The following is a 23012-nucleotide window of genomic DNA, read 5'->3' on the forward strand; positions in this document are numbered from 1 at the left end:
GTGTTGTAAATATCAGGAAGTTTAGTTCTTTTGAACAGAATCAAGTGGTCACCCAGCTCGGCTAACTTCAGATCTTATTCTCTCAAATTACTCTCTCAATTTTTCTCTGCCACTTTATTTCTTCATTGTACTGATAACGTCTAAATCCTGAGATCACTTCCTTCTGATCTTACACCTTTCCATCTGGGGATCAAGTCTCTGTCTATTTTGCTGTGTGCTAGACTGATTGACTAGGCAACCAGTGAGCCTGGAGAGAGACCATGGAGCCTTCTGGTTCACAGCAGCTGCTGCTATTCTCAGGCCTGGACTGAATCTGAGGCTGTCTGTGTTCAAATTGCTGTGTTAATGTGTGTGTAGGAACATCCACATATTCCTGCCATTCTGTAGCCAGAATGGAACCTTTTTTTGCATGTCTTTGAGTTAGGTACCTATTAGTCTAGGTTCAAGAGTGTGAGTCAGATCAAACATGCCCTTATGTACAACTAGGAGTCATCTGGGCATTAGGTAAACTTCTGTCCTATGTGATTGACAAGTCTAGCTGAATTTTAACCTAAGTTTTTTTGATGTGTCCTGTGACTGAAGATTAATTTTTCAGGGAATGATTGAAAAAGTTTACTGTCTGTGTAGATGTTATAGCTGTTACCTTCAGTGACTGATTTTAAAATACAAATACAGGTAAAAGTGGCTAAATGTAATTTTTGGTGGTGTCTTCTCTGATTTATATTTTAAAAATAATCCAAATAACTGGATGAAAGTGAAAATAATTTTTTTTTTTTCTCCTTCATCACTAGGGAGAGGAAGTGACTCAGAAACCGACCTGCCACACAGAAAGATGCCAGATGTGAAAAAAGATGATATGTTGGCGAGGCGGACCTCACATGGTGAACCTAAATCAGCTGTGCCTTTTAACCAGTACCTCCCAAACAAGAGTAATCAGACTTGCTATGTACCTGCTCCGCTTCGGAAGAAGAAAGCTGAACGAGAGGAGTACCGAAAGAGCTGGAGCACAGCGACGTCTCCGCTCGGAGACAGACCTTTCAGGTAAGGCTGGCCTGTCCAACCGCTCCTTTCCTCACTGATGATGCTTTAACACTTGCCCAGTTTTCCTTCTTTTCCCAAGGTGTATGATGCTGTAATAAATCTCTTGCTGATGCAGTACTGATAAGTAGTTTTTAGCAATTGGTGAGGCTAGGAGAAAAGCAACAAGTGGAAAATCATTGTTGTGATGTCATTATTTACCATACAATGCAATGTATAGCTTCTGTTTGACAAGATATTGGTTAATGTAAGTAATGTGGATGTTTGACTCAAACCCAAGGCTGGAAAAAACTGTTTTGGACAATCTCTTTCAGTTCTCAAGACAATTACTGACAGATGATACTTAAAAGTAATGTTTTCTATATTTAATCAAAATAGATAATATTTTTACTATGTTTTCTTTGTAAAATAAATTTATTTGTATGTTGTATTTAATACACCAGTATGGTTTATATAGGTGTGACTCTGTGTGTGACTCTGCATGTTGGTTTTATCAACTAATACTTCACTTTTGATTTGGACTTAGAAACAACTTCCTTTAAAGAGCATAATTACCTTCCCCAATTATTCATCAGAATTCATCCTTTGGCATCTTGACTTCATCAAAATGTGCTTATAAATGTGTATGTTTTCAGGACAGCCTACATTAAACTAACTTGTATAATTCAATAGCAAACCCCACCCTGAAACCATAGAAGAAGAACTGAATGAAAAATCAGAACTGTGTGAAAAGGAGAAAGTGGGCTCCATGTCTCCTGAAGCAAGCTCCCTTAAAAATCAATTAGGTGTGAATCAAAGTGAAGAAAACTCCATAGATCAGTCTCCTTCACGTAGTGCAAAAGAAACATCAGCACCCAAGGGGAAAGATGTGGAAGAGAGGAGAAAGTTAAGAAGACTTGAACAAGCTGGTATTAAGGTCATGTCAGCAGCCCAGCGCTATGGCAGGTTAGCCCAGTGGTGTGGGAAAATGTGCCTGCTTCACAATTTTAGGATTGGCTGAAGTGTGGGCTTCCTTGATCTGCTGCGATTTCACATCTCCTAACAAAAACCCAGTCTGCTAAGCACTCAAAATTGCTAGTGAAGGTCTTGGATTGAAAAAGCTTGTGATGTGGCAGCTGTGGATTGCAGAGTTGTATGATGCTAACTGCATTTGTGTTGAGAAATTGTATTGTTTTACGGCATAATGTAAACGTGTTCCAGGAAAACAACTACACAGACTACTTGTCACCTTCCACTTAAGGCTTTCTTGTATTTAATAAAAATATATAGAAATCTATATTAAAAATGCCTAGATTAGGTAAAAGTTTCAGAAATTTACATTAGTTATTGCTGGTGGGATGGTTTAATTTACTGAACTACACTTTTTAGATGGTTGATATTTTTAGCTGTGTTAGTAAATTATACATTTTTTTTTTAATGGCAGGAACTATAAAAGCAAAGTGCTTGTTAACACATGTACCAGTTTAAGTATGGAGGCATAGTTCAGCAGGTATAATTTGCCTTACTTTAGAATGGAATCTATGTAGTTATTCACTTACTACCTGTGTTATTTATTTTTGGATGTTGTTCAATTGGATATTTCCTGTTCTTCAACTTGAGAGCTGAATGATGGCTAGGTTCACAGCCCATGCCTTTCCATCATCTCAATCTCTTCTACTCATGGGGTTGACCTGCAAAGTAGAGTTTTAGCTGACGCATCAGAAGATAAGGCACTTAGAAACAATCAGAGTGGTTCGGCTAAAGGGTAAGTGTCCAAATGTTCTCCTGTCCAAAACATTTCAGTTTGGATTGTGGGGTGGAATCCTAACAGTGAGTAGTTTATCAGTTGCTGGTCTACAGTCAGTCTGGGCTTTGAAATGTAGTAGGAAGAAATACAGCTCATATGTGGTACAATTTATTCATAGGTGCAGTGAAACTGGTGTGCAGCACATACAGATGTGCTATATGCAGATGAAATAGTCACAGATTATATGCTATCACATGTCCTCTTCTCAGATCTACTTCACTGTTGCCAAGCTGTATTGAACCAGTGTTTATGTTTGGTTGTGGAGTATTACTTTTGACAAAGCTCAGTACCAATGATGAGGAACTACTTGGCATAAATTAGTTCTTCAGCCTCATTTAGTGTCCTAGTCAATTTGGAATCTATAAACCAGAGGGATATTAGCATAATTCTATTCTGAGTCCAAGGCTGTAGTATTAATGGTAGCAATATGTAGTAAAATGTAGTCATTGCTTGTGTTTAGCAGTGCAGTGCATAATAAATAGCTCTGTTTGCATTTGGAGGATGCTTACCATGTTGAGAGACCCTTTTCCAACTCTGTGCTTGATCTACTGTTTTGATGTCCACAAAGGAAGGATGTGTGAACAAATGTGAGGTTCTTTCCTTGAACAATCTGTTGTCCTTACAGCCCTTATGGAGAAGGGAGGAGAAATAACAAGTAATTTTTCTTCCTTGCTCTCAGTGGAAACAACTTGTGGAATTTGGCAGCTGGAAGAAGGAGGAGATGACAGTTTTCTGTTCCAGCTAAGGGTCAAAGAGCAGAGCTTTGTAGCCCAAGCATCAGTGTAGCAAAGTAGGAGCCTGCTAGTAGGACGACACAGCAGAAAAAGCACAAGGGACAGAAGTCATTAAGGAAAATTCTGTGTGTGTGAAAGTGGAAGAGCAGTGGGTGAGGAGAAGGGAAGAATTTAATAGTGACACTTCAGGATACATTTAATCATATTTCTTAATGTCTTACTATTTTTCTCTATTTTATGTCTCTCCTTGGCATCAAGTTCAATTTTCCATGCACTAATGGCACTCAGGAATTCTCAGTCCCTCTTGTTTCTGTATTCTGATTTTTTTTCTTTCACCCTTCTTACTCCCTCATCTTTCTTTGATACAAGCCTCTCTTTTGATTTTTCACCTGAAGTTGTCAGTTTTATTTTAGTTCCTTTGAGTTGTTTACAGGCTGTTTCCTCTCAACTTAATGACCTCTGGAGGACACCCACTGTGACTTTTGAGTTCTACAAGGCATCTAATTGTTCCTAAAGCTTAAACTCAGTAGGGGACTTTTCTGAGCCCTGAACAGGAAAGATTTGGACTTGTATGCAAATGTATTTTTTGCTTGAAGTCTAAGTGCTTGTCTCCATTGTTGTAGCATGTTCTAGGAAAGAGCTGCTTTAGTTAGCTGAATTAGATGTTATACAAATGCATGCCAAAAAGTAATTCCCCTTCCCAAAAGAGTGAATTGTCTCTGTTGCATGTTGTTTTATTGATATGTGATCCTCCTTGCTTGCTTATTGCCTGCATATCTGTTTCTTAATTGCTGTATTGTATATGAAAGGTAAGGATAACATTCATGGGGACACTCTAAAAAGTGTGTCATCTGATGGAGAAAAGAAATTAAGAGAGAAATGTAAGCAAGCATTTATGATATGTTCATTGAAAAATAACATGGACTCTTACCTTGACAGAGCATAGGGATCCAAAATCGTTCCATTGTTCTGAAATGCAATATAAGGATCCACAAGCCTGTATGAGACCTTGGTTCAAGGAGTGCAAATGCCTGCAAGTCACTTTGGAAGCACCTGCTGTACCACCATTGACCCATTTACTGTTTCTGCAACAGCTGGGGCTGGGTGTGCAAGAGCAATTTGCAGCTAAATCTACTATTTAGTATTTGCTATCTATACCATGGTAAACTGACCTCAAAAAACACTTCTGAGGCCATCTGTTTCAGGAGACCCCAAAATGTCACAGCTAATCTTTGATTCCATGAAAAAGATAGGAAATTAGTGGAAAATATTCTCAATCTAGAAAGTGATTACTTAAAAGCTGTAAGTTTCTCATTGCAATGACTCATAAGTTGCACTTTTGAGTACTGTAATTCAATATTTCTTTGTTACCAAAAACACTGCTCTCAGAAATGCTACATTTGATGCTCTCAAGCTTCACTGCTGTCGGTGGACATGAGAATGAAAAATCCAGAAGTTTTTACTGAGTAATCACTTGGTGAGCAAGCTGTTTCTGAAGCTGTTGTGAACACAAATATTCATGAGGGAAAGGGACAGCAGTTCCTATTTGGAATGCCATTGGCCAGTGTTGTTATGTTGCCTTAAGTGAAATTTTGATCCTTCAGGGAGATCTAAGGAAAAATTTGCTTTTAGCTAATTTGAGACTGTACTCTCCACATCACTAACAGGGATCCTGTGTTTTGCAGCATAAGAAGGCAAAGGCAGACAGTTTCATATGTCCTTTGGGCCTGAGCCAGGCTGGTCTGCCAGGGATGGTTTACGGCTTCCCCATAATTTTCTGCAGTAATTTTGCGGAGCAGTCCTTTGAAAGGGCAGAGAATGTAAAATAAGTGGTGTATGTAGTGGACTTGCAGGGATTTAAAATGTTCTAAATGCTTTTAAAAAGCAGGCTTTAAATTTAAGATAGTAGAGAAACTCGGAGCAACCCCTGAGCTATTTGCTTTCTTAATACCAGTCTGTTTAATCCTTTGTGACCCCCTCTATTTCACTTTGTATAGTAAGGTGTGCTACATGGCAGAGCAAATGCTTACAAAAGTACTGCATAGAACAGTCCTTGATGCCCAGCTTCCTAAAATGTGAATATGAACAATTAGATTTTTAAATGTGAGAGTTGCCTAGCTCCTGCCATCTGTCTTTTCAGTTTGCCTAAGAGTATTGACCCTTACAAGTTAAAATAAGCTTAATCTTTATGGGTACCAGCTGTCAAGTGTCTTTACTGTCATAATCTTCAGTAGCAGCAAGGCTGTGTTGACAGCAGTTGTATTTCTGATGAAGGCAGGTGGCAATGTTTTCTGGCATGCCAATATCACTGGTGTGCTATCATTGCAGCTACTGTGTGTCAGCATTGGCACAGAGAGCTTATTCTGTGGGAAAGGAAAGGTTAATTAGGAGAAGAATCAATCATGGTGCATGTGAGGAGAAAGCAGTTAAGAATACTAGGGTGGACAATCTCAATGATTACTCAGATGGGTGTTGTTTTTTTTTTTAATAGACCTATTAAGAAAAATGCCAAATATCTGATATTTCAGGACTCAAAAACATTTCCCGGGGGTCAGATATTTGCATCATATTTCTTCCTTTGTTTGAAGTGTTCAAGAAGTTTAATACTGCTAGTTATGGTACTACATTCACTTCATCTTGTATGCTAAAATTTGTTCTTACTGGTTCTTCCAGCTGTAGCTAAAATAAGTAAAGGTCCAACATGCTGATTTTTTTTGTGTAAAGTCTTTATGGATTTGCTATTCTATATAAGTTTTATTTCTAGCCAGGCTTTCTGCAATCTAACAGCAGCTCAGAGCATGTTTGATTGCCTGTGCTTGTTTTTTGACCTGGAGATGAGTGCTGCACTGCCCTCCTCTCCCTGGTGCATCAAGAGCTTTATTTAATTTTGCTCTGTGTCAGTAAAAAGCCAGTATGTGAAGACAATGGAAGCACCCCAAATATCATCCTTCGCAAGGACAACCCCTTCATGACACATTATCAAGGAAAGGATTCTGGTTCAGAAGATGAAGCAGCCAGCAGAGTTCCTGATTTAGAAAAGGATGATTTTGCCACCCGGCGAGCCAGAATGAATCAACCCAAGCACATAGTTCCATTTAACTCCTTTTTAGTTGGACCTTATACAAGTAAAGAGGAAGGTAAACTGGAAGATGTTAAAAAGCCATTGCAGATGGAAAAAAAGGAACATGCAAGGTGTGCATTCATGGTCTTATTCTCTCAAGTATAATGCTTAATTTCATCATGATATATTGCTGTATAGGCCTAAAGCTGACTTGGCTACAAAAAATACCTTACAGGTTAAAGTAAATGCAAATGCTTTATCATAAAGTGAACCAAACTAATTTTTTGTTACAGTACGAGGAGAAGTGTTAATTGGTTGGGAGTGTAAATAATATAAAGACAGGACACTTGTTATCTAAGCTCATGAGACAGGTCATGACAGGTCATGGTCATAGTGGAGAATAAACTTAGAAAATAAGTTTTGCATCTCAGCTCTTTTTCTGATCACTTTCAGTGCATGTTTTTCAATGCATTTCTTTCATCTCATGTTCTTTTAATACCCTGCATGAAATACGGACCAGATGAGTCTTTAATGAAGGCACTGAATATATATGCCTGCTACACTGCACTGAATTGTTTTGCCCCTGGTCCTAATGTGTGTTATGCAGCATTGGTTTGGGAAATTAATCATGGGTTACAAGGCTTCAGCCTAGAAAATCACTTCTTTCTTCAGCTCAGTGATACAGACCTTTAAGAAGTTGCTGAACACAAATATTTGCTAGGTAGAGATCTTTTTCAGGAAACTGTTTTATTTGGGCAGATGTGATTCTAGATAAAACCATTATATACACATTACAGAGAACCTTGATTGTAACAACTGATACGTTCAGAAAACTTCTTCTGATATTTAGGAGCTCTTTTAATTTTCAATGTCAAATGTGTCATTCATTTGCTGGTAATTTGATTATATTAACATTTTCTAATGACTAGTTTGAAAGGACATCTGGGGAGCACCTAGCCAAAGTTTAATGGTCCAATGCTATTGACATGACTCTTAAGATCAGAGAAATTGTGTAGTATGTTTGAGAGCAAAACCTGAATTTGATGTGTGAATAATATTCAAATGAGATAGTTGTAACTATTTTAGAGAAAGCTTATTGCAGAAATGCTTAATTCAGTAATAACATACATATTTTTCTTACTTGAGCTGGGAATAGAATTTCACATGAAGAAGTGATCTCAGTAGTGCATAAGTGGGGTAGAATATCTGAGAGGTTTGAACTTCAAATGATTAATTCCATGTTTACTTCCTAAAATTAATGAAATTAGTGAAAAATTAGTGAAATTAATATTATAAATTCAGTTTTATCTTCTTGAGCTTTGAACCTCTTCTTTTGACACTGATTTATAATTGCTTCCTCAAAATATCTTTCATTGCTGAACTGGAATGTGCATTAAATTAGAAGAAGACGGGTGCACATGGCATCAGTAAGGCAAGCAGTTACAAGCAAAGAGGACCCACTTCTGCAAAATGAGAAGACTGAGTCAGAGGAGGAACAGCAGGTGAAAGAGCTTGATAATGAGAGAGATGATTTGGCAAAACGGAAATCTCAAAGCATCCTTCCTCAGCTACAAGAAGATGCGTTTTTTGTCGGTGCCTCTATAACAAAAGCAGATCTGGAGACCTGGAAAAGATTGAAACTGTCAGGGGAGCCCAGGTATCGTTTCTGCTTGTGGACAGGATTGGCAGCCTGGGAAGCATGCTTAGTTTGCCATAATCTGCTGTGTGTGCTTGTGACTTTAAACTTGAAGAATGCCTTGTTGACAACCAGTCCTTGCCTATGTCTATTTTCAGGAGTCCAGAAATCTGTACAGATAATGCTATCTGTCCATCATTTAGAGCACTATAATAGCTTCACAGTTACTTTTCTTGTAGATACTCAATGCAGTATCCAGAAGGTCCCTCTGTCATGTGGCTGAATTTGCTTCAAAGCTGCTTGAAGTTGAACAGCACAAAGTTCCAAGTGGTACTTCTAATACACTAGCAAATACATTGGTCCTTACCAAGCTATCTTCAGGACTTGGGGTGTTTTATACCTTGGGACTATTACCTGAGGATGAGCATCTTTGCACTAATGTCTCTGTGCTATTTTGAGACTGGAGCTGATACATCAGCACAATATTGTACTTAGTGCTGTGCAAATACACCACCATTGTTTCTCATTGCAGAAGGGCTTTCAGGAGCCTCACTGTATGGTATTTTCATGCTCTTGTTGCTAACAAAACCCCTACAAAGGGAACCAGTATAAAGCAGTTATTCTAAGCTGTTTCCCTATGGAGATGGACTGTAACATAGGCATGTGATTTGTGACTCCAGTAGGAAAGGATAACAACTCCTAGCCTTCCTGTTTAGGTGCATGCCATTTTTGCAATTAAAGATGTCTGTCTGTTCTGGCATTCTTCTAACAATGTGGTTATTGTATGTAATTTTAGCTCTAATAAATCAAAACTCAATCAGTCTTTCATCCTGAAGATATTAGCAATCTCTCTGTTACTTCTGAGGGGATTTATTAAAATCATGATTCAGTCTGCTTGGTTTAGGGTAAGTGAATTGTCCTTGCTAGTGCTCCCATGCCACTGTAACTCCCTCGTGCCAAAGTGCATTCTAGTGCCATACAGTCACATATAGTGTCGGGTCTGGGTATATGTCAGCAGATAAGGAAACTGTGGCTTTGTTAGGGTGAAGAACTGAATTTGGAATAGGCCATATGCTACATTCCGTGCCCTTAGGAAATGCTTCCATGGATGTACTCCCCGAGTTTTCCTCACAGCTCTGCATTATCTTTGCATTTCATATGTCATTTGGGACTCAGTATGCCACAGCTGTTTATACCTGTGCCCTCGAATTTTAAAATAAAACCACCTCAGAACCTTAGGATCATTTAATTTGTTTTATTCTGAGTGTTTCATGTTGGGGGCATTCTTTTATTCCCCATTATGACCAGTGAAGAAGGTTTCAGATGTTCCAGCAGCACTCCGCTACCAACTGATACCACGGTGAAAGCAGTAGCCCATGATGATTTTGCTGTCCGCAAAACCAGAGCAAACAGAAAGGCTGGTAGCCCCAAGCAGAAGTTTGTGCATTTTGGGCCAGTAACTGAGATTGATCAACAGAAGTGGGACAAGCTCGTCATTGGCAGAGCTTCATCCAAGAGTGGAAGAGGAGAGGAAAGCAAGAAAGACAGTGTGGAAAGTCTCTCTGGTGTTGAAAGCTCTCCTTCAACCACAGTTGCCAGTCTTGGGTTTGCTGAATCCAGCAGTGAAGTATCTGAGCCAGAAAATGAGTCCAGGTATTTGTGTGGTTTAGGAAGTGCTACTGAGCTGTAAATGAGACCTGTTCTTGCCAGATGCTGATCTGCATGGGAGTGAACTGCCGCATAAACCAAAGAGCTGTTTACATGCACGGCCTTGTTCAGAAGACATCTGATATCTTCAGAGTATCTTAACATGTTTAGAATTGCGCAAAGCGCTGCGTGCAGGTCTTCCGAATGCTTGCCCAAAATTTCTGATGGGCAATAAAGTCATTGGTATCAGAGGCCGAGCTATCATTCATGATTTTCTGCTGCTTCAGTTCCAGCAGCTTTGCTCTGTCTGCTTTCAGCACATTAGGAATTTTCATTCAGCTTGCTGGCCTTACTGATCTTCAAAAAATGTTTTTTTTCAAACCTGATGGATTTACTTTCTTTTTGAAGATGGTGTACTGCTATTCTCTGTTTCTGGCATTTGTCTGGAGAAGAATTATGTGGGTCTCTAACACATTAACAGATCTTATATTTCTTTGGCATTTATTTAATCACTTAGTCGGTGGCTGCAGCAAGAACTTTTAATAAATGCTTTTAGCAAGCAATTCATTCAGCTGAGTTTGTGTGTTTATAAAACATTTGCAAACTGAGTGAGATGACTCCTTTTCTTACCTTTCATTTGACCTGAGAATGTTTTGTTTGTCTCATCCCTCCTCTCATTCTCATCACTAGTGAGGGAGGAATCAAGTCGGATACAGATGACTCTTGCAGGAGAATTCCATCTCCTGTACCAGCTTCTGATGTCATCTCTGAGGAACAAACCCCATGGAGTTTGAGCAAACAGCAAGAAAGTACTAAGGAAGAATGTGACAGGAATTTACCAGATATAGAGAGAGATGATATGTTGGTTAGAAGGATGGGAATTTTTCCGAGGCGTACCACAAGCTCCATTCCCATAAATTATCCTCCCTTGTCAGTAGCTCCTTATCTGCTGCAGCAGCAGCAAGAGGAGGCTGTAGCTCGTGAAAAGGATTTGAAGACTCTGCAGGAAAGAGAAAGGTCAGAGAACAGAAGCAGATCCCTCTGAGCCTTGTTTGTGTGTGGTGTTAGCTTGGATCAGTCAGCAATGTTGTCCCATTCTTCATATGGGCCTTAAAGATGTGTTTTACTCAATCATCATGGCATGTGTTTTGTTTTGTAAAACTACTTACAAGAATGTATCCTATGAATATAAAACAACCTGTCTTTTTTCATATTTAAGTACTTCAGTTGTTAATTACTCTTCAGCATGAAAACAGTCTTTCATCTTTTGGGGGGATTTCTTTTGCAAACCATAGTGCTTTGTCTAGATTTTTATGCCATCTCCCAAGTGATTAAGTCATTGCATAGACTTGTATGCAATTCCCAACTTCTAACAAATCACCTACATAAGTGTGGCTCCTTGTGCTGTGGCTAAAGATGTCTGGTTTGCTTAGTTGTCCATCATTCTCAACTTTGTTATGAGTAACAGTACCTCACATTGTCTAAGTCAGCCACTTGCTGTACAAGTGAGCATTATCATGGAACAGTGTCACTTGTCTCTCTGAGCAGTACTTTCACACAAGAAGAGAGCCCAGAACAGCTTGAGATCCCTCAGCTGCAGAGTGATGGAACAGAAAACAAAATGAAATTTCCAGACCCTCAAAGAGATGACATGTTAGCCAGAAGAACTGGAGCTTTTCTTAAACAGCCTGGGCCCAGTGTTAAGCAGTTCCTTCCCATGCCATTTTCAAAGCAGCAGAATAAGCAGGGCACAGCTACAGAACTTGAGAAGAAAACCACGAGGTAAGAAACATGTTTTTCTCCATCCCTTTTAGCTAGGCTTGTAGGCTGTTTGTAAAGATCTCTTTATCAGGAAGACTTGCTGGTGGCCCAGTAGTGGTTATTTTCATGCTTGTCCTCAGTTCTGTAGTATTTCTTTCTGCCCAGTAGAAGACAGTAGAAGGTTTCTAACCTTTTTAGAAAAGTCATGTGGATAGTCAGACCGGAGCTCTACCAGATGTAAAATTCTAACGTGTGGAAACAGATCTATTTAGCAATTACATTTGCATTACCTTTGTAGTAGAAGTTTCTATGGTTAAATATGAGGTAATCATTAGAAATGAAGCTGGAAATGGAGATGCTGGATGTAGTAGGTTAGATGATTGTTTATGATTTAACTAGTGCCAGTGACTTCCTAACAGGAAACCTAGAGATCCCAGGATTCTTCATGATAATGCTCAATGTCTTTTTAAGCACCTTTTTTTCAGATGTTAGAGGCTGTGTTGAGTGTTGAAGCTTTGAAACAGAGTTACCATTTGATGGTTGAGCCATCTGCAAGAAGAGTGGAAAGGTTCTTACTCATCAGCCTCTTCAGAGTACTTGAGGAGAAGGATAGGCATGCATCTGTACAGACATGGATGAAATACTAGCTTTCATCTCAGCCAGGAGAAAACAAACCTGTCATCTACCATAGAATTCAACAGTGGCTTGGTGTTGAAAAGACTTAATACTTTAATTTTCAGTGGTGTTCTGGACAGTTTATTTTCTGACTAAAAAGAACAGTCCAAGCATTTAATTCTTAAAATTATGGGTTTTGCTCCTGCCCCACTTAGTTTGTCCTGTGTCAGCTATTTGGGTTTGTAGGGGCTGGGTTTTTTTGTTAACTTACAGTTTTGCATTTCATTATGTATGTGTGATTTTTGAAATATTGCTTAATACATCCCTTTACACTACTGCCTTTGGCTCACTTAGGCCTGAAAAATGTCCACAAGTCTACAGTAATAGCTCTGGAAAACCTTCAATAGAACCACCACAAGAACAGCAGCAAGGACAAGAGGACAGTCTTCCACCCACAGGACAAGATGAGATTACTGGTACTGCCCATACTGCCCAAATGGCTGAAAATGACAACAATGAAGTCCATGTTGGTCAAACATCTAAGCTTCAGGAGGTTGCTGAGGAAAACAAAATGGGAACACTTTCATCCAAGGATGAGCATCTGCAAACGTGAGCTTTCTGGTGTGAACCACGCAGCTTGTAAACCCCTGTGTGCACACTTCAGAGTTCAGGTTGTGCATTGCCTGGTGTATTTTCAGTCCCAACTACAACACTGTATGTCTAATACACATTTTACAAACAAGAATAATAGTTGTGTAATGCATTTTATTTTGATTTTAAAAAAATATTTAATTGAAAGCTAAGTGAAGGGAATGTTTGATTACAGTATATATGTTGAATTGCAAGAAAAGTTTATGAAGAGGAGATGCTAAAATGGACTCTGCTCGTTGAGAGATGCTTATTTTATTTTTCCCATGATTAATGTTGTAGTATTGACTTCTGCACATGATGGTCTTTTATGATAAATCCCATATATATTATATGTGGTTTGCATAGCTCTAAAGAAGACTACAATTTTAGTGAATGCTGCTGGTTTGTGTATTACCAGTAACTTTTTTCAGCTATACTCCCCTGCCCTGAGGAAAGAAAACCAAAACAAACTAACAAAAAACCAAAAACCAAAAAACAAACAAAACAATAAATACCTGCAAGTCAACCAACCAGCCAACCAATCAACAACAAAAAAAACAAAAACAAAAAACCCTGCCCAAACCAAAACAACAACAAACCAAACAAATATAAACAAAACCAACTAAAACCAAATAAACAAAAACCACAGAAGAAATCCCCAAGCACAAGACCTACAAAAAAAAAAAGGAAACCCAGTGACTCACTTTCTGACTATAGTATTTGTCTCTTTCATGCTTCAGTAATAGTGGTACTAAGCACTGCTGTGGAATGTAACTGTTAAGTTTTATCTCCATTCATTGCATGTATGGCACAATGTAAATGCTAAAACATTTTCTATTTTCAGTAACTATTTTCTACACACATTTTAGGTATACTTCAGCAGATTTTCATAATGTGGGGCATAAGTATGTGTTTAAGGAGGGATGGGTGGTATTCTTGTGTAATTTGACCTCAGGATGATCAGGTAAGTCTTGTTTGATGACTACATAGTTCCTGAAGAGTATGGTTCTATTTTGGTCAGCTGTACTAGTAGAAGTGACAGTTGTGCAAATTATACGGATCCAGTTGCAATTACTACTTCATGTATTTATCCACAATCTAATTTTATATTTGGTCTTGTAGATTCGGCCCCAGAACTGCTGTGTCTGATGACGCAGAGTAAGTTGTCTTGTGTTCACAAGATTCTGTTTTAAACAACTTACACTGCATGCTTTCCCATCTTTCTACTAATTTAAAATGCAGTTGATGCATCATTATTATTTTGCAGTGTTTTGGCAAATAAATTTTTCAGACATCACTGAAAAATGGAATGTGATATGGCTTACATTTCAGTTAAAAATAATTTCTGTATGAAAGCCCTTAAAAACTAAGCATAATACTAATGTCCAGCTGTTGCTTAAAGTATTTTTTCCTCTTTTTCTCTTTTATTTTGTCTTGGATTTCTTCTGAATTTCAATTGCCTCTAATCAGCTACAGGTAAAGAGAGTTGGGTTGAATCTGGGTGTTGAAGAAAAAAGTGAAGTATGAGAAAGAACAGGAAGAAATAAAGAAAGCCCAAAGCAAAATAATGCCATTGTGATCTTCAGAATAATTACCAGGAAGATACATCTTTAGCTGAGCCTTTATTCTCTTTTTAAAACTTTATATTCAATCCCTTCCAGGTTAGGTTTAATTTAATAATGTACTAAATTTCAAGCTTTAAGCTCTTCACCTCGATGCATCACTTTTCATAGAAGGAGTAGAACTGACATGTATTGCACTCAAAAATTTTAATTGTTCATGTATGCACACAAACTGTAGTACAGAATAGTATGCAGTGTCATTTGGAAAGCTCTTTGGAAGTATTAGCTATTTAGAAGAGAAGTAGTTGGGAATTACACACACAATAATATCCCCAATGTCCTCTTCACAGAAATGCACATGACCTTGTCTGTGTCCCAGATTAAATCCCAAAATAAAATCCTAAAATAAAAGCTTTGGAGAGTCGTGAGGGCTTTATGAGTGCAGAGACTATATGCAATTTTTCACCCTTTCCTCTTAATGATAAAGCTTAGAATCATGGACTGTTCTTTACCTTTATGCTGAGCAAAGCCTCTATTCGCTGACTACAGAGTAAGCATGATCATTTTCAAGCAGCAGGAATCTGTCCAGTCAAATGAAGGAGTGAGATAAAAAGAGCAATATAACATAGAAGTGCTATACTTAACAATGGGGGCACTCTTAGCTATCTCAGAAAGCATGCTTATATGATTGATTTTTTTCATCTGTATATGTCTGTATTAAATGCAGTCATGAGATAAAGTACATGGAGATGTCTTTTAGAGGCATTGCAGTGGTCTTGGTGGTATCACATGAGAGTAGCAACAATCATTAAATAATTTTGCTTATTCCATACTGATGATCATTTTGTTTTAAAAGGCAAAGCAATTAATATTTTAATCTCATTGTCATCCTTTCCAGATGTGCTACAGTTTACAGAGCAACTATTTTTCCATATGGTCTTTTAAGTTTTTATAGAAGTAAGAGCATGTTTTCCCTTATGAAGACAAAGTTTTTATGAAGACGCTATTAAAATTGGCTCTCAAGCAGGAAAAATAAATTGAACTGATACTTAAAATACTTTTTAAATGTTTGTCAAGTCCCCATTGAAAACTGTAACTTGAATTCAGTCTTAGACTAGATGCTCTTTATTCCAGCAGCAAAACTAAGGACTCTTTTACTAGACTCTTAAGGTTCCCTTTGCTAGTTAGAGGAAAACTAAATATTGTCATCAGCCCTGGTCTGTCTCAGGGTCCAGAAAAGGCAATACTTAGTGTGTTGCTGCTGACCAGGCCCATTCCCATCTCCTGAAGATAGAGAATTCTAATGGTACCATGATAGTCCAATGTGAGCTGAGATTTTTGAGTATTTCTTTACTAGTCTGACTTTGAGCTAGTCTGTCCCTTTTTGTTTTGTTGGAGTTTCTTAGTATGACTGTAAAATGGTAATGCAGCCACATAATAAATGCCTTACATAAGGATTGTTAACATAGTCTCATAAGAAGGTTTTTCACCTTATCTCTTATTTTTAAATTAATTAAATATTCAAGTCCTTCAGATTTTTTTTTAAGTTCAAAATTTATTTAGACCTGTTAAAAAAAGAAATTGTTGCATGATATTGCTGACAGGAACAGCTGTAATTTGTGATAATAAAGCAGTGTAGCTTGAAAATTCCAACATCCCAAATACTGCTGCTCTGCACAATGCTTTTTCCTAGATCATTGTTAGAACAGCAGGTCTGGTATGCTGGTCAGCAGAAAGGCCTCTTCAGGACAGAGTTTGTATACAATCTCTGGAGCTGTCCTAATGGCAGAAAGTTAATGAACTTTAATTTGATCCAGTCATGTATTCCCTGTCTACTTGTGTGCTATGTGCCTGGTATGGCCCAACATGTGGTTGAAGGAAGGAGTAAATCTAGTTCTGTTCATGGAGGTGTTAGTGACTGTCTGGAGCCATTTGGAGATTGTACAAGACAGAAATAGGATGCAATTATGTGGGACTCATAGTGAAAAGTGTCTTTGGATAAAAGATCAGAGCTTTGGCTTCTGATACTTTTCTGAGGATGAATATGTCAAACAGAAAAGTTGATGTAGACCTTTCCATTGGCCTTTTCCATGTACTCAGGAAAGGAGGTTTATCTCCTTAGTGATTACTACCTGTTGGTCAGAGTGGAGCACATTGCTTTGAGATGGGACTCCTTCAGACTGCTGTCTTGGAAAGATACTGTTGTGGAATAACATGTTGCTGCAGAGTTGAAGTTTGAACCCACCGCGTTGCTTATCCATGATAATGAAGGCCCAGCAGCAGGAGGTGACTGCTGGAGTAGGAGGTGCATCTGGGGTTGTAGTGTATAATCTTGACTTCTGGCCAAGGCTTAAAGCCTTTTCCAGAGAACCTTCTTTGTGCACCCTGTGAAACCTGCATGAATTCAGGGAACATACATTAGACTTACATTAGGAAATCCAGGTATTCCTGCTAGAAAAGCAAGATTCTTCCATCCCAAATGGCAGAGAGTGTGTACTCATGCATTCTACTAGGACCAGTAACCACCATTTCAGGTCTTACCTTTTCTCCTATTGCATCTGAATGAAAAATTGTTTGACGAGGAAAGAGTACTAGAGAGCAGCTACACAACCAATTTGACCCAGTAGGCACAAGGAATCAAATACTGAACACTAAAGGCTTTCTTAGTGTGGGTTTCAAAAGTTCTTAAACTGGACTAAACTCTATAAGAGTGACTTTATTGAAAGTTATGCATCTCCCAGCCTACCTCACCAGTCTGCCAAATAGGAATGGTATTTAAATTAAAACAAAATAACAACACTTGCCCTCTCTTTAGGTTTTGTTATTTAGGAGTGTTCCAATCCAATCCTGAACAATACAACTGTTAAAACTACCCACAGAAAAACCCAAATTAGTGTAACCCCCAGCATTCTGCTTAAGGGTGCTGAGGGTTAGTAACATTATACTGTTCCTATAGTATAATACTATATACTGTATACTGTATTACTATATATATAGTAATACAGTAATATGTTAACTTCACTGTTCATGCTTAAAGGCAATAAGATGTTTATTCTGTCCTTCATTTCTGAGTAAATACCTACTTAGCAGGATGGAATCTGTGCATGTCCTTTTCCATACATTGTGCAGACCTTTCAAGTTTTTTCTTGAGAGTGGCAGTCCTGTCTTTGCTTGCCTGAATACAAATGCTGGCTCATAAATACATGCACAGTTTTCCGTGACTATTCACTTTGATTACTGTGGACACAGTTGCCCACAGTTTTATCTTCACTGGGTGCTTCTCCTGCTAGTTGGCTCATTGGCTCACGTAAAGCTGCAGGTGATCATTGGAGGACTGCTGTGAAATCACTTCATGTGGAACTGCATGGCTTTCTTTTAAGTTTGTTTTATTTTTTGCTTTGAATGGAACAACTGAGGTCATGTTTTACTAATAATAGGTAGTAGAGGTGGAGTAGTAAGCATGTTATCTTTGTGTGAAAATCTTTATATAGTATAAAGAGATAAAGTATAAAGTCAAACCATAACCTTTTTTTTTCCTTAAACTCTCCAAAGGTCAGAGACATAAATAGAAAAAAAACGTTTTTGGTCCTGGACATCCTATTTTCCTTGTTAGGTTAGCTGTATTATTAAGGTGGTGCTGGTAGCATTGGATTTCTTCAAGGCAGAGAGGGAAGGAAAGGGGAGGGGAGAAAGTACCATGGAGTTTGAAGTGAGCATACTTCTCTGAGTTTGTAGCAATAGCATTTAGCTGGCCATGCTGCCACTGATGTACTTCTCAAGCCTCATTTTACCCTGAAATGGAAACTTCCATGTGTGGTGTTAATCAAAGTGATCTTGATAACCCATTGGGCACATCTGAATGATAGAATGATTTTAATAGGAGCTATTGATGGAAGTGTAAAGTTAGTAGTGTGTCTTAGTGAGGTAGAAAGGTGTGGTTGACTAACAAAGTGGGAAGTTGAGGAGTGTGGGAAGTACTGTGTGGGAGCCATAGGGATGCTCACAAGCCCATCTTGGGGACTGCTGCTTTTGGGAGCTTTGTAACAGAGCAAGTGTCTGATTCTGCTGCAGCACCCTCATGTGGCTTCAGCTCTTACAAGCTGAAGGAATATAAGCCTCTAAATAAGACTGGGCCTGTTGTTATTTTCCCCTTGTTTAGGAGTATGAGTATGTTTGACATGAGATGTGAAGAAGAAGCTGTGGCTCAGCCTCATAGCAAAGCTCGCCATGAGAAGCTGCAGAATATACACAACCAGCTGAAAGAGGACGAGACCAGATGGCAAGATGTGAGTATACAACATTGTCTGCAATGCTGGCAGGCACTGAGATCAGCCAGTTAGGCAAAACCAGGACAACCTGCTAAATCTGCATTTGCTGTCAAGTGCTTATAATAAGGAGAGCTTTTTTTTTTCTCAGTGGATTGTTGCTAAAAGCAGAGAAGTTCATAATTTATTGTAAATCAAAGAATACAAGATCTTAAAGTCTCTCTGCCTGTTCACCAGTATTTTGCTTTTTAAAAATAAAATAAAGAAACTGTGATTAGGTAAAAAACTGGAAGAACAACTTCTAACTGCTGACTTCTCTAAATTTTCTAATTAGTCAATGTCCAAAGTGATGAAATACGAGACCAAGTAGAACAGGGAATAAATAGGTCAGCCTTTTCTTTAATAAATTTGCATCGATACAGAAGATGTTAATGTTTTCTATCTTGTCCAAGCAAACAAATGGCACTTCATGTTAGCTACACTCTGCTTGGTTTACAAGGTCTTTCCAAACCCTCTTTCCTTGATGTGTTTTGTTAAGTTGTCCAGGCATTTGGCATTGTCTGCAGCAAATTAGCAAGGACAGAAAAGCATGATCTGCAGGTAAATTAGCATAAGGAGTTTTAGTTATAATTCTGTTCATTCCTAAAAACTGGTTTTAAGTGAGGAATTTGGGATTTTTTAAAATTAAAACACAATAAAACACATCTCTTCAAGTATGGTAGGTTCTCATTATAAGGAAAACTTCTGTAAAACACCTCAGAGAGTTTTTTGGTAGAAAATTTAAGGAAAAGTTAACGACAAGTTGTATATACAGCTAAGAAGTGACTTTTTATAGTAGAACAATGAAAGACTTCAGCTGAAAGGTCTTTATGTGTGGGAAGCCATAATTGCCCAGCAGAGATAAGAATAAATACAAAGGCGTTCAAGAAGTTTTAGAACTGTGCTGTTGAATTGAAAATCCTCTGAGCTAAAGTTCTTATATTTTCCAGGCCCTCAGCACCTTCTACCATGAACTAAAATTTCTGAAGAGGTACTCAAAATACCTTTATTAGAGCATCCTTGGCATTCTGAGGGCTCATGATGTCATGCTCTGATATTTTAGATGTCCATGCTATGAATTTTCCAACAATTAACAGTTTAATTAGTTTTTTAAATTATTCTTTTTATAAAGCATCAAAACTGAAAAAGATAAACATATCTGGATTTTAATTATGAAAACAGAAGGAGGGCTTATGTTAGAAAATTTGCTAATGGAAAACTAATTTCCATACAATAGACAAGAGTGGAAGTAGCTGAATAAAGAAATGCTTTGGTACTTTAATGAGAATAATTAGTAACTGAAGGAAAAGATAGGCCTGTGTTTCGTTAAGGGGATTATAGACTGATATATGTAGGTCATGTGAAGAAGTACTTTAATGAACATTCCCTTAAGTGTAACATCAATAATTTGTAGTTTTAAGCTAAATTAAAAGTCACAATGTTTTTTTCTGATTTTAATAAAATAAGTTATGCTTGCAGTACCTTCTGCTGTTTACCAATAAAAATGCAATGAAAATACTTGGGAAACCATGTAAGTAATGAAATAGCCTTTGAATTGAGTATGTGTTATAAATATCTGGGTTTTATTAAAACCAAAAGTTGTTAGTTAAAGTGCATGAAATATAATCTGTATACCAATCTCCTGATACTGAAAAGTTAATGACAAATGTTCCCTTCCAGTTTCCTAGGAAGTTATTTTTCTTTGCAGGAGTTCTGCAGGGGTTACTTTTTACATGCAAAATTTTGTTCCTTTGCTAGTTGGCTGCAAAGAAGTTTTACATTTTAGAAAACTTCTTTGCTGTAATACTTGTACTGTGAAAAAGACCTTACATAGCAGGTACCTCCTGTGACTCTCTGGTTTAGTGTCAGGCTAGTTTTTCAGAAAAGGCAGAGAACCAAATTCAATCAATTTTCTGCATAATTTCAGGCAGTCAGATTACAAAAAGTCTGTGATTGTTACTTCAACAAGGACATCTCTATATAGCTGGATACAAACCATAGTCTTTTTACTCTGTCATCTTTCATACCAGCCAGGTATGAGCCATAATCTCTGTTGCTGACATCTGGATCCAAAATACTGCAGGATAGCCATGATGAAGAATTTATATTTGGATCCTGCACTGGATTTTTCTATCAAAAAAACCCAACATCATGGGTCAGCCATATTTGCATGTAGCTGACTGATGGCATGGGCAAAGTATGGAACTATAAGCTCTCCAAGGCTGACAGTGCAGCTGTAGCTTATGGTGAAATAACATCCATTCTTCCAATGAACTCCTGCTTCCCATATGTCTGATTATTAAAATTCTTCACCAAACATATTTTTTTTACTTAATCTTCCTGTGGAATTGGATTTTGTCCCTCGTGTTTGCCCAAGTGAAAATGAGTGTACAGCAAAGTAAGCAGTGAAGCTATGAAATCTTTACTGTATCCTGCTGTCAGCAGAAAATTCAGGCAACATCTTCATTTGTGGCATAATCTCCTTAAGACGTTGAAATAAACAATGCTGCCTGCAGGTGATGGGAGCCTAGTCCACAGGCAAGAACAAGTATTGCAACCAGCTGGTTGGGTTTATTGTTACCTGTGGCCACTTTTTAGTTATTTGCAACTCTACATTCAGGTGCCTTCCTTCTCTCACAGGACCTGGCTCGGTGGAAGAGTCGTCGAAGGAGCGCTTCACAGGATTTGATTAAAAAGGAAGCTGAGAGAAAGAAAATGGAGAGGTTATTGGCTGGAGACGGAACGAATGAGCGCAGAAAAAGCATCAAAACCTACCGAGAAATTGTGGAGGAGAAGTACGTTGTTTTACTGGAGTGTAGTGGCATGTCTGTGTGCTCCATAGGAGATAGGCACCTGTGGGCAGCCATGCCTGCAGGCCTGAGTGAGGGAGAAGGGAGGATGTTGATGGAGCAGAGGAAATGGGTGTGATTTCCAGTGTTAATGTGATGGTTTTCTTGTGTTGTCTTCCTTGCAGAGAGAGAAGGGAGCGGGAGCTTCATGAGGCATACAAGAATGCAAAGACACAGGAGGAGGCTGAGAGCATCCTCCAGCAGTACACTGAAAGATTCACTATCAGTGAGGCTGTCCTTGAGCGTTTGCAGATGCCAAAAATTCTAGAAAGAAGCCATTCAGTGGAACCAAATTCCCCACTGAAAGACCCAAATCCTCTGAGATATTTAAGGCAACAGTCACTTCCTGCTCCAAAATTCACTGCCACAATTGAAGCAACCATTGTTCCCACCACTGAACTAGAGCCCAGCAGTTCAACAGGACGCACATCTCCCAGCAAAAGTGTCTCCAAGGCTGTGCCTATGCTGACACCCAAGCCTTATTCACAACCCAAAAATACACAGGAAGTTTTAAAGAACTTCAAGGTAGGATACATCACGTGCTCCAAAGTCAAGCTTGAGGCCAAGAGATCTTGATTGAGTCATCTGAACATACAAATGTTTAATACAATTATGTAGAAAATTATGGCAGTATTCTGATATTATAAAATTCAGCTTCATGTTCTGTGCTGCTTCTGGTTTAGTGGTTTCTTCATGTTTACCAGTCTTCTTAGAATCTTGACTTCTTCAGACTGTAATATTTGCACTGGTCATTTTAACTCAGGCTAAATTTGTTTGGGGAAAGGGGCGATTTTAAAAAAAGCAAGGTGTTTCCTCAGAAAGTTTTTAGAAAAGAGTATGTGGTCGTGCTTTTTGTTTTTGAACAAAATAGAAGGTGAAGAGAGTGTGGAGGCCCTGATTTTTGAAGCAAGACCTGGACTAGCTTTTGTGTCAGGGGTCTGATTTCTGGCGTACCCAAACAAGTGTGTGCCTACTCCTTCAAAGTCAAGAGCCAGCTTGCCCAAGATATCCTCTGTTTTAAACATGCTTCTCACCAAGGATGAGTAGGGAAATCTGCTTCACAGGCATAAAGAGAGGGTTTAGGTTCTGCATGGATGTTCAGTGAAACAGGTTGCTTCTGGGGTAGCAGAGTAACTGAAGATTGATGGGGGAGAGAGGGTCAGTGGCTCTATTGGATCACAAGAACTGTGCAAAGACTATGGAGTAAAAGAAGGAAGAGAACTTGGATGAAAACAGGGCTGCTGGGAATAAGTCACCTATGATTTGTGGGAGAAGAATAGGGGACAATATTCTGAAACCAGAATGTGAAATCTGAGGAGTGTATCTTTTGACTGGATGGTTTTGGAGACTGAGAATAAGATACTGAGTCAATGATGGAAAAAGTGAAGA

The 23012-nt window shown here is 38.4% G+C and overlaps 1 protein-coding gene across 7 annotated transcripts in view; it reads left to right on the forward strand.

Moving 5' to 3' along the window:
- Nucleotides 1-23012, forward strand: part of LIMCH1 (LIM and calponin homology domains 1) — a 171420-nt gene that overhangs the window by 114408 nt on the left and 34000 nt on the right. For 6 of the 7 annotated variants that reach the window (XM_021541366.3, XM_021543008.3, XM_021543848.3 and 3 more), the window contains 12 exons: nucleotides 792-1041; nucleotides 1711-1983; nucleotides 6460-6750; nucleotides 8022-8276; nucleotides 9564-9914; nucleotides 10593-10919; nucleotides 11451-11684; nucleotides 12633-12887; nucleotides 14031-14066; nucleotides 18630-18756; nucleotides 21415-21569; nucleotides 21749-22148. In XM_021541366.3, coding sequence (XP_021397041.2) covers nucleotides 792-1041; nucleotides 1711-1983; nucleotides 6460-6750; nucleotides 8022-8276; nucleotides 9564-9914; nucleotides 10593-10919; nucleotides 11451-11684; nucleotides 12633-12887; nucleotides 14031-14066; nucleotides 18630-18756; nucleotides 21415-21569; nucleotides 21749-22148 — 2954 coding nt within the window. The remainder of the gene's footprint in view (nucleotides 1-791; nucleotides 1042-1710; nucleotides 1984-6459; nucleotides 6751-8021; nucleotides 8277-9563; nucleotides 9915-10592; nucleotides 10920-11450; nucleotides 11685-12632; nucleotides 12888-14030; nucleotides 14067-18629; nucleotides 18757-21414; nucleotides 21570-21748; nucleotides 22149-23012) is intronic. The other variant, XM_021542170.3, reaches the window with a different exon arrangement.

This window comes from Lonchura striata, chromosome 4, assembly GCF_046129695.1.
Source record: "Lonchura striata isolate bLonStr1 chromosome 4, bLonStr1.mat, whole genome shotgun sequence".
NCBI classification, from domain to species: domain Eukaryota; kingdom Metazoa; phylum Chordata; class Aves; order Passeriformes; family Estrildidae; genus Lonchura; species Lonchura striata.